The 12214-nt window shown below is 36.9% G+C and overlaps 1 protein-coding gene across 1 annotated transcript; it reads left to right on the forward strand.

Moving 5' to 3' along the window:
• The first annotated feature begins 338 nt into the window (after positions 1-338).
• Positions 339-11949, forward strand: LOC148832795 (galactose-specific lectin nattectin-like). The gene is made up of 5 exons (XM_088918146.1): positions 339-399; positions 2254-2384; positions 4869-4997; positions 7208-7313; positions 11882-11949. The coding sequence occupies exons 1-5, from the start codon at positions 339-341 to the stop codon at positions 11947-11949; spliced, it is 495 nt and encodes a 164-aa protein (XP_088774272.1).
• The last annotated feature ends 265 nt before the right edge of the window (positions 11950-12214 follow it).

The following is a 12214-nucleotide window of genomic DNA, read 5'->3' on the forward strand; positions in this document are numbered from 1 at the left end:
ATTAGTACACAGTAAATTAACTTTCTGCAAGTCCATAGACTTCTGAAGAGTTACACAAATAACCATTCATCCATTATACATTATGGTTGTATGTAGAGGGAATGCCATATTCCAAATAACGTGAGTGAATGAATATTGAACAACTCCATCTTCATTAACCAATAGATACTGTAGGATGAATAATATGCCTTCTCTGACCAACTAATAATTATGAATAACCTCAGCTCAAAATGATGTAAGATCATTGATTGAAACAGATGGTCTCTTAATGTAGGTCTCTGGCAGTCAAGAACAAATGTTTTTCCTGTATCTCTGAATCTTTGTGTAGGAGAGTCACTATGATCCGTCTTCCTATATCAGCTGTGCTCTGCATTGTCCTCGTGTTCAGTGTGGAGTCAGGTAGGAGGCCCAGTACTATCTAAAAGCAGCTTGTAACTTTTTTCAAACAGTTATGTAGATTAAATGCAATGAGAAAATTCCCTCACTTCCCTTGTATCATTTCATACAAAAATCACAAGATCTGAAACTATTATACAATCATTAAGTGAAATCAGTGGTCTGATCATGAGCTATTCATTTTATTTTATTAAAAAAAAATCTTCAATAGGGCATTAATAACTGGATAAGAGAATGACCTGTCCTAATGAATCCGTGTTTGATTATTAAAAATATCACAGATACAAAATAAAAAATGTAGTTTTTAAACATTATACATTTTATACATTACAGTACATATACAGTACATTTTTATTAATGTGTGACTGATTGCTATTAGTTAAAATGACTGCTAAGATAGTGGTGAAATTTTGTAAACTGTTGCTGTATGTTTCACAACTTGGTTTGTTAAATTTAAACATGTCGTCTTTCTATTTCTTACCTCTGCAGTAAGTAAAATAAGTGCACATCTCTGAAACAAAATGAATTACAGGAGAACTCCTCAAATTTCATATGCAGTGTGAATAAAACAGTATGTAACAATGGGAAAAAGTAATTCCAAGGAATATCAAATATTATTTCACAATGATCAGGTTTCATTGGTTTATTACTGTTGAGTCATTATGTCTGCAATCTCTGTGTGTTGAAACAAATTGGTTTGAGTACTAATGGGATTGAGTGGGCTTGAGTCAAGAGTTGTTCTGTGCAACAGAGATCTCTGTGGCTTGATAAGTATATTATTAGCTTTCAATATTACTACTGAAAGCTGTCTCCTTACTTCATGCCTTGATAGTGCTACTATGGGCACTGTGGGACTTTCAGTTTTTATAAAGGCAGGTGACTCAAAGTGCTTATTGCAGAGAAACGGTTATAAATTCCCCATCATTCCTGTGCTGAGGGTTAAAAAATAAATAAAAATTACATAAAAGCAATGGAAAAAAATAGTGGTGAAAATAATATTGCTTTTGGGTGGATGTTGATTAGAAAATTTGAAGTTAGGCAATACCTAAACCTTTTCAACTAATTAATATAATTCTGACACCAGCTTGCATACTTTTGTAATAGTTTATAAATGAAAAACAAAAAAAATATATAACATTAAATATTTACCACTGTAGAGGCAATATTCCAAGATAAAAAATAAATATGCAAGAGTGATTGATTTTGTCCTAACTGATTTAAAAAAGAACATAAATAGTTCCACTAAAATGAAAAAACTTGAGTCCTTCCAGTTTTCAATAACTTATACTGTATACTGCATCAAAAACTCTTGGTTCGTCACAGTGTAATAAAGTGTCAAAACTGGGTTGTAGCTTGTAACTCAGACTTGTCTGCTAATGTTTTCTCATATATTTCGAATATGGAGAATCAATCTAATAGTAAATATCAGATAATGACACCAGAATGATTTGGATGCAAATTTCAGAATAATCATATAATCAGAGTAATAAGAAGTGCTGGACAAACACTCTATTATATAACAATTATTAAAATTTGGAATACTTGTTAATGTTTCAGCATACTTAAGCCTGTTTTGGATATTATGTTATGTTGACATACATTTATCTAATAATTTAAAATACATTTTCAAAAAGAAATACCTTGTTTTGTTCCTCAAACACTAGCAGTATAATATGCTGTAATTAGATGAGGTGGGGGTGAGTCTTGCTTGATTTTGGTGGAGGGGCTGCAAAATCTAAGAATCTTTGTTTCATGAGAAAACATTTTTTCTTTCATCTTTTCATCTGAAATTAAAGTAGTTTGTTTCAGCTCTGTGTGATTTTGTTACCGTTGCTTGACCCTGATTCTGTTCTTCAGTCTCTGGGAGACTAGGGGCCAATACAGCTCATGTAGAGCTGTGCAAGTGCCCCTGTCCTCCGGGCTGGGTGAGCTTTGCCAACCGCTGCTTCCAATACATTGGAACAGAGAAGACTTGGGCTGATGCTGAGGTATGTACTGCTGTGACAGTGACTGGGAGGGGTGAAAGCTGGTATAATTGAAACAGATGATCCGGCAGATGGATGCGGGAATGATGCCACTAGATCAGTGCTTTGGTCCGGAATATAGGCTGGTTTCAACTTCTGGGATACTGGGTTTTCAGGCTGATGTGATTCTCATAGCAGTACTACCTCCGTAGCTCAATGAAAGAACACCTTTCCAGTGGCGTTTTAGGATTTTATAAAGAGAAGCGGGTTTGATTAAAGATGTAATAGATTTGGTCACGCAGTTTTTCTTTCAAATGGATTAAGAAAGTGCATGTGATTCTCAAACACATAATTAATTTTTTAAATCAACATTCATAGTACTGTATACTGTTTTGGCAAATGTCTTCATCATTGATGATGTGTTTTTCATTATACCTTTGAAGAGAACCAAATATTCTGCTAATCATAGTGGCTGTGGCTCAAATTGGTGCATTTGTGTGTGGCAATATAAAAAATAAACAGCACATATTGTGTCAGTAGTGAAAGACTTTGATTTGACTCCTCAGTTGTCACCTCAGGCTCTAACCTACTCAGGTCTGACACAACTCTGAGCATAAATCCATAACCTCAGAAGGCTGACACCAATGTTACCTCTATTTTGTCTTAAACAACAAATTACTTTGTACTTGTACAATTCCTCTAATTATTATACATTATTACATACATTTGTGATCTCTATGAAAATCAGGTTCTAACCCTGGAGATCTTTTATTGACCAGTCAACTGGTCACTGATGGACATACTCCGTTTTGGTCATTATGTAGCATTTGAAAAACAGGGCGGGAGAGTAACCTTTAAACACAACTGAAAAAAAATGTATACAATGAATAAGTATTTTTACTTGTATAAGTCTGTATAATTGTTAGACAACACAGAATTGTTGGCCATTCTGTTGGCAATTAATCAGAAATGTATCTTTGTGAGTTGGGAGGCATTTGAAATTAGAATCTGGCACTCAGTTGTCAGTTTTATGGTTCTGTTCTTGGGTTGCCTTGGAGTAATAGGATCTATCAGATTTGTGTGGTTGGTGAGAGTGGACCCCTCTCACCTGGAAGACAGTGTCCAAGTTGCTTGATTAATGTGTAAGTAAGGTGTAGAATAACTGTACAGTATATACAGTATGAGCTAATATGAATGAATAGTACTGTATGTACTTTATATCTACACCTTTTGAAAAAGACAATCATATTGAAGGTTGGTGTAGTCTTTTCTGTAGATGGTGTACAGATGTGAGAATTTTTAATGTAGTGAAAATAATTAGAAACTGGAACAGTAAATCGCAACAAGTTAAAGTAAAGCTAACAAGTGCTAACAGCTGTTAGGAATCAATCAATTCCAATAATTTACAGTCTCACTCGTGGATTCTAAATATATAACATACAGTTTGTTGATAAAAACCAAAACATGCCTAACACAACCACAAAAGAAACACAACATTTCAGTGAATCAATCTGCTGTGATGCAGAATGTTAACACCCTCACACCTGAAGAAGGCTCCACGGTTGAAACGTTGTGTTTTCTTTCTTCTCTTTTCAGCATGGAATAAACCTTTTACTTGTTCCTTTACAGAATGTTAATATCAAGCCCGGGTGGGAGAGAGCTCAATAGCTTGCAATCCCTGGTTCCCCTACATTATTATTATTATTATTAAACATATGCATTATAATTGATGATTGCTCTGAAATGAAGTGTAGTCTATTGCCAATGTACTGTAATTGCAAATAATCCAATCTGAAATGGACTTCAGAATTTTTTTTAGTATGCACCAAAATGTGGTTACACTTTTTATTGCTTTATTTTTAATTTTTTAACCATCACATGAATGTACTAAAAGATGTTAATAGCCCCGTAAAATTCAATTTTTTCAATTCACATTTCTGCATTTTAACCTCTTAAAACTGAAACCCTGTTTCAGGCAAATTTTTTATTTTAGGTTTGCTTAATGCAAAATAGTATGGAACTAATAAAACTGGCTGAAGTATATAGTTTGTAATTTGTGACATTACACAATTGCATTCAAATAGCCCTGAATACCTAATGCACCACTTTGGACAAATGTAACCCCAACATTGGACAAGAGTCAACTATAATTAACACAGATACAGGTACTTTTTTAAAAATCTGGACTGCTGTGATTGCTTTCTCAGTTCATTAATCAAGTGGCAATAATTTATTTGTGTAAGGCAAAACCTAATACTTTCCTTCAACTAAGGTACTCTTTGGGTTTCCCGATAAATTATCAAAAATTATGAAGTAACCATGTCAAAGTGCGTTTGTCTCTTATTATTATTTAATTAGCTGGAGTAGAGATATATGAACCCCTAGTCAATCAGAAGTGTGTTGGTGTCCATCTAGCAGTACCTCAAAAATAAAAAGACACAGAGGATAAAAAGACAGAGTTTCTAAATGACTGTCTGTCTCTCTCTCATACTCTTTCTTCTTTTCCAGATGGAATGCATTAAATTGGGTGGAAATCTGGCCTCAGTGCACAGTGAAGAGGAGAATACACTTCTTCTGCAGCTGATCAAGTCCAACAAAACATCTAACACATGGATCGGAGGTAGTGACGGTGAAAAGGTATAGCATTGCTCATGAAAGACCCTTTCGGATAAATGGAGAACACCCATCGTTCTACTCCCTGAAAACCCTTCAATACAGTTGTGACAATAGGAAACACTGAGCTTGAAGAACCTATCTGTGAAATAGACCTAGGTGTTTATGTTGACATCTCATTTAATTTACATGCATTGTTGCAGTGGAATTAGTCCTTCTAATTCTTAAATGCTTAATGGAGTGTCCCAAACCAACTGGCTAGAAAAGCTCAATCTTTATAGTCGTGAGAGGACTGTGACTGTACTTCTACAGAAAGAACCACTTTAGGAGGCACTTACTTTCTGGACTAAGTTATACAACCACATTGTTAAGGTTGATACCTTAGATTCTTTCAAGAGGCACAACATAGCTACCAACTAAAAGGCCAAATGTCCTTATTTAATTTGTAATATTAAACTTTGGCCATAAATATTTAAAATATCGAAAATAAAGATAAAGATAATCTGGTATGATATTTAATGGTATCATGAGGGGCACGGAATTATTATAGTTTCAATTAGTGTGAATTCAAATAACATTTAGAAATTTACCATTGTAAAAGAGCAGATGTTGCTCTCAGAGATTTGAACAGTTTAGGTGTCTGGAGAGGAACATTAAAGTCATGCTTTATGTCTAAAGATAAATAGGAGTGGGAATTTGCATGATGCACAGCAGATTCTTCTACTTCCAGTGTTGTAGATAATAGCTTTCCCTTTAAATTGGTTAACAGAATCTCACGGTAATGTTGGGTCATGTTTAGAAGTCTCTTTGTGACCAGAATGATCTCTCAGTTGAAGTAGGGAAGGAAGCAGCACAGTTACCTCTTCACATAACATACTCTATGTTTATGAGCTAGGTCTTTCCCAGAGGTTATAAAAAGGAGGTAGAAGCTCTTGGTTGGAGTAATAATAATGTAGGCGGGCACTAGAGGTGGGCTGAAGGGACTCAATAATAATTAAAAGAATCCAAGAAGACTGGGAATGTTAGAGCAAATCTAACTGCTGCCCTGTCAGGGGATGAGGATTTACTGTAGTGCGAGAGAAACCAATACCTCGTTTAAAGTGTAGGAATGATTTATATGTGGTTAAAGCAGTGTGTAAAGGACCTTATTTATTTGTGTTCTTTCATAATTAAATCATTAAACAGTATTAATGCAGATTCTTTCTCAATCCTGATTTTCCCAGGCATGTTTCACAGTGAAATCTTTCTTGTTTCATAATGGATTTAGATAGTATTTGCTATGCTTTATATAGTGTATGTATGATGGAATTGCAGCAAAGAAAAATAGGAATAGATCATCAAACAAATCAGATGGGTCTTGTGTGGTTACTGCATTCCTCTGCTTCTACCTTTATTTTTCTGTTTCTATAAAGTCTATGACCATTGCTCAACATCAGCTTTATCTTTATATGTAGCCCAAGAATTGCAGTTAAAATTGTCAAAGTTGTGTAAAAAGGTTCAAACAGGCAGGCCCATCAACATGCGTAGGCTGCAAAGGATCAAATAAAGCTTTATTCCACACTGAACAACAACAACTGAAACAACGTTTCGGCTGTGGGGCCTTCTTTAGGTTCTTCTTCCATACCTGAAGAAGGTTCCACAGCTGAAATGTTGTGTTTCTTTTCTTCTCTTTTTAGCATGGAATAAACCTTTACTTGTTCATTTGCAAAATTATGTGGTTGATCAAACCCCAGCTGTAAATACATAGACTGCAAAGGAAAATAAATGATTGCAGGTAGGAACTTCTATTGTTTTAAAAAAATGACTGATACCATTCCAGTGGAGAATATGCCTAATATATCCTTTGACACAGCTTATCACGGATGTCAGAAGGGACGAACCCTGGAGAGGCAGGAGAGCAGAAAAAGGCCCATAGGCGTAGCGGCGGAATGGGGGATTAGCCCGGGCTCAGCAGTTCAGGAGTCGTATAGAAACCAATGCCCACAGGCAGTGGACGAGGGGCGACCTGGATGCTAGGCGGGTCTCAGGACATCAGAACGTCAATATTGAGTGAAGGTGAATGAGTGACTCGGAAATATATAGCACCAGAGAGAGAGACACCGGAAGGACAGCAAAGCACAGGAAACTAGGGACAGGATAGAGTAGGAGCGCCCTCTGGCCGCAGAGGGCATGACACAGCTATTCATTTACACCCTGATTTCCCTTCTTCTGTCCTCTGTGGTGTAATGGAGCAGGAAGGCACATGGTTGTGGAGTGATGGATCACAGCTGGACTTCACCAGGTGGGCTAATGGGCAGCCTGATAACTATGGAGTTGAAAACTGCATGCACATATATTTTGGTAATAAGATTTATCTCTTTCTTTCATGTCACATGGTTTGTTTAAATTCATTTAGCAAAAAAATAAAGCATGTGTGAAACGTAGAGTACAGAGACGTGGAAATCAATAAACGGGTTGAGGTTTCGGATAAGAATTTGAGAAGAAGATCAATCAAACTTGTTGCACTTCTTAAAATGTAATCAAAATCAAAGCAACAGTATGTACCACGAAAATATATGAAAAAATACTTTGATAGCATAAGAAATTAGATTGTTGCTAAATTTTAAGAAACGTACAATTTCTACATAAACATGTAAATCTTCCCGAGAGGCTCATCAGTAGTCAAAAGCAGCTTGTTAAGCTCTCCAAACATTTTGGTGATACAGCAGAGTGATGATTATATTGAATTTACCCTTCCAAATTAAATTTGCTGCTAGGAATCAATCTTAATAAATCTTAAAACATACACATTGAATCAATACAAAGTTTTCATTAAAACAATAATAAAATGTACAAAATCCAACCGAAGAGTACAATTATATGTAAACCTGCAATAATACTGTTAAAAACAGAAGGGTTACGAAAATAAAGAACACCAGAAAAGACAGAGCAGGTTAACCAACATTTAAAATAAGTAATCATACTACAACCCCACAAATTGTAAAGATTGTGCCAATATTAAACCCAGGTGGTTGGTATAATAGAGGCACATGAGTGCTCTGGCACAGCTTTGGTGAAAAAAGTAATAAATCAGGCACACTGGGTTAAGCACATACAGTATGTATTAATAATGACAATGACACACTAAGCAACACACAACATACATATACAACATACAATGTGGGTACATCCTTCCTGTAACCACAATGACTGTACTCCAACACCACTACATACACGACAACTGAATGTAAGCCGAAAATTGTACTTACAACTGTACTAGTTATATACTATACTATACTGTACTATTTATTAATCACCGTATTATTTATCATTTTTGCACTGTTCGCCGAATTACTTTTGCACTGTTTTTGTCCTGTTTGTATACTTTCTCCGTTTGTGTATTTGCACGGTTTTTGACGATTTTGCACTGGCACCATACTGTTGTTTACACTGTTATTGTTATTGTATTACTGTCTATTGTCTTGTCTTCTGTTCTGTTTATATACTGCACCTGAGAGACTAATGAGAAACACTTTTCACTATACTATGCACCCGTGTAAGTATAATGACAAATAAAGTTAAATTAATTAAGTACAAATTACTCTATTTACAAACAAGGTATTTCAAAGGGCTATAGCATGTCCTAACCAACCAGAAAGCCCCCAGATGGCTATCAAGTATTCAAATCCTATATAACGACTAATCAGCTCAAAATTGGAGAGAAACTGTCCTGCACAAAAATACAACCTAGATTTTAATCTCTCTCTATAAAACTGGATGCTACAAGGTGAATGGGAAATGTATCTCCCTATTCCAGAATGTATCTACTAACCAGGACAGAGCATTTTTAATCTAGGGATTCTCTATAACTTTCTTTCCTAAATACAACAGAATGGTAAGTTCTCTTAACAAAGTTCAAATACTTAACTTGAATCTGATCTTAAAGTCTGTTCTTAACAAGGATCTCCTGAATGGCACTGTTGTTTTGCCTCTTCCCTTGTGACTTTAAATCATTTGCCCAGAATTTAATTAATCATCTTGATCAATATATCAAAGAGCTACTTCCACTGAGCAAACACCTCAGTTCCTTTCTTCCACTCCTGAGAACTACACATGTTAACAGTTCAAGTAGGCAGCTGCATCAGCATGTGTAGGCTGCAAAGAAACAGGTAAAGGCCCAGACAGGTAAAGAGACACAATGTTTTGGCTGTGGAGCCTTCTTCAGGTGAAGAAGAGAGAAAAACTAGCAGTTGATAAAGCATGGGAGATCAAAAGACAGGAGTTGAGAGGAGGCGGGGGTAGGTGGTGTGAAGTTGAGAGAGACATCAACCTGCAGATGAATAGACAGAATTTGTAGGAAATGAGTCGGTTCTTGAGAGAAAGGGGAAGGTGTGTTCTTAGTTTCAGGTTTAGTAAAATGGGAAACTATGGGTTTGATTCTAACATTGATTCTAACAGCCCGGATATGTTCTCTCAAACAGTCCCCAGTCTCCTTCCTGTCTCACCAATGTAAATAACTGGGCATTTTCTGTAAGAGATTGAGCAAATAAGGTTGCGGGAAATACATGAACTAATTTGAGTGATCCAGAATTGTCCAGAGAGGCCTTGAATATGTGTAGTATTAGATATATATATTTACAGGTGTTGCAGAGAATTCTGTTGTAGGGGAAAGTGCCTGGTGTGGATGATTACTGTGGGCGTTCAAGGGAGGCTACAGATTTTGACTTGACACCTCTCTTCACGTCTCTTGACTTTTTGCCACGTAAGTGTCAATACTCCTTGTCTCCTGCTCCCGTCTCCCCTAATTGACCAGCTTTATCATCTTTATCCCATGCTTTATCAACTGCCAGGTTTCCTCTCTCCCTCACACCTGAAGAAGGCTCCACAGCTGAAACGTCTCTTTTATTTTCAGCATGGAATAAAACTTTACCTGTTCCATTACAAATGTTAACACAAGATAGGTGTTAAAATTTGTCCATAGATTCTTGAGAGATTTAAGTAGTCACTTCCAATAACTGTAAAAACACAAATGTCTGATCCATTGAAACATACTAATAATAGCAAGGTAAAATTACGCTGACTGTAATACGTATTAGAGAACCTCGTAATTTAAAGCAGCTTCAGATAATATGTCATCATTCAATCAAGAATTGCTGTCAGGAATTACAGTAATCTTTATCAGTCCTGTTTACAATACAATCGTGATTATTTGGGTTATAATGTTGGAAAGGCAAGACCTGAAACTTTTTTCCTAGTCTAAGTTACATAGTCAGACAAAAAAAGTACTTTTATGAAAGTATTTGGGCTTGGATAGAAGGATAATAAAAAAAAACCAAGAATACAAATTTACCACAAACAAAGGATTAAAACAGAAAAGGAAAGTGGTTAACTTCTATCTCAGTAGTTGATTGTGCCTATCACTTAAGGCTACACAGTCTTTGCTTCTGATGAGTAGGAACCTTAAAAAAAAAAGCAACAGCACTGATTCAATTGGGTCTTGAAGATTTTGAGTTCCAAGTACTTTCAGCTGTCAAGAAGAACAGTACGTAGTAATTCGTGCAGAAGAAAAAGAAAATCTACTGTGGATGACTTTCAACCTTTAAAGTGGAGACCCAGCAAAAAATAAAGTAGAACGCATTAGAATTGCTGGGCCTTCCAGTAAAGAAAAGACTTTTAAAGAAGTGGTTTCATTGGAGTACAGGTGGTAGTACAGAATTAACTGTCTAATGGGGAATAGAAAAAACTGTGAGTTACAATTTGTAGCTATTGCTACAATATGAACTGAAAAACAGTTAAAGAGTAGTCTCTTGAACTGAAATGCCAGCAGAGACTTGCCAGAAGCAGAGGTAGCACCTGTGATTTTCTTTAAGGGGGATGTGGAAGTGTGTACTTATTAATCTCCTTGGCCTAACAGGAGGAACTGTTGTGTGATTTATCATGGCAAGGAACTCATTTTGGGTGCCAAGTCCCAAAAGATGAAGGCATCATCAGGGACTTCCTAGATGGAGAAGGAGAATGGGACATTGAAAAGGTGCTTGTGGGTTTTGAGTTGGAACAGGAGTGGGGTCGGTGAGGACCATTGTGTGGAAGGTCTAAATCCTGTTTGCCCTATTCATTCTTGTGCACTGCAGATGTGCTCTGAACCATAATACAGGAGACAGTGTTCATGTCACAGGGGCTGGTCCTGACTCCCGTGAATTGCTTAGTTAAAAACCCTATAAGAGACTGTATAATCCAGAAGTTTCTGGAGAATTACATTAAGGAAGGCACAGTAATGTAAGGTTGGGATGACAGACAGGGAGTGGTGACTGTAGTGATCTGGTGCAAGGGGGAACGCAGGCGAACTAGTCCAAAGGAGGTCCAATAGGGCTGCCGGGTCAAAGTCCATAATCCAAGAAGCCAGGAGATCCATCTGAGATGAACAATTATAAACCAGGGAAGAGGGAACTGGAACCAGGAACATGGAGGATTAAAAGCAAAAAGGGGCTAGGCGCTCCGAGCCCTGGACCCAGAGGTCAGGATGCCATGCTGAAACCTATACCTGTGGGCCACTCCTGGACCCAGTGGTAGGCGGGCTACCGGGCATCCGTCTTCCAAATCTGAGACCGGAACCATGGAGATGCCAGACTTCAATAATAATAAGAGGGGGACGAGGGACAGGTGCACGTAATGAAAGTAAATAATACAAGAAAGGTGGGAGCGCCCTCTAGAGGAGGGATGATGACTGTGACAGTTCATGTGTGTCCCTGACCATGATCTTGGTACAGAGCTGGAAGGACTTTATCTCAGGATCCGGGGCCACAATCATGTTTTCCAGAGACATCCTCATTGTATTGTGAGACATGACTGAAACAACTCAGAAGGCAAATTACCAGAGGCTAGTGTCTACTTTGAGAATCACTTACCTTTCCCTCTTTTTTTTCTTTCAGATCAAGGAAATTGGAATGACATTCCTTGCAACCTTAAATTTCCCTTCATCTGTGCCTTGAGCACTTAAGTGGGAGCTGACTCTTTGCAGCAGGGGAATAACAAGAAGGATTCAGTCGGGGATTGTCTTACTTTTCACTCTGAGGGGAAATTCTTTGTTTATTGGTGTTATTTCTAATATCTTACAGTAATTGATCAATCTACTTCTTTAATAAATCCTTACAGCATTCCAAATTGTTTGTCTGTTCTTAAGTCCATATTGTAGTAGGGAAAGGGGATAAGAAAAGAATAAGTACATGTAATTGTGTCTTTCAATTCATAATTACATATCCTTA

The sequence above is a fragment of the Atractosteus spatula genome, chromosome 6 (assembly GCF_055471065.1).
Source record: "Atractosteus spatula isolate fAtrSpa1 chromosome 6, fAtrSpa1.hap1, whole genome shotgun sequence".
In the NCBI taxonomy this organism is placed as follows: domain Eukaryota; kingdom Metazoa; phylum Chordata; class Actinopteri; order Semionotiformes; family Lepisosteidae; genus Atractosteus; species Atractosteus spatula.

Coding starts and splice junctions, on each gene's coding strand:
- LOC148832795 (XM_088918146.1), top strand. CDS start 339: ATGATCCGTCTTCCTATATCAGCTGTGCTCTGCATTGTCCTCGTGTTC. Junction 2,385..4,868: donor AGACTTGGGCTGATGCTGAG/GTATGTACTGCT, acceptor CTTCTTTTCCAG/ATGGAATGCATTAAATTGGG. Junction 7,314..11,881: donor CTGCATGCACATATATTTTG/GTAATAAGATTT, acceptor TTTTTCTTTCAG/ATCAAGGAAATTGGAATGAC.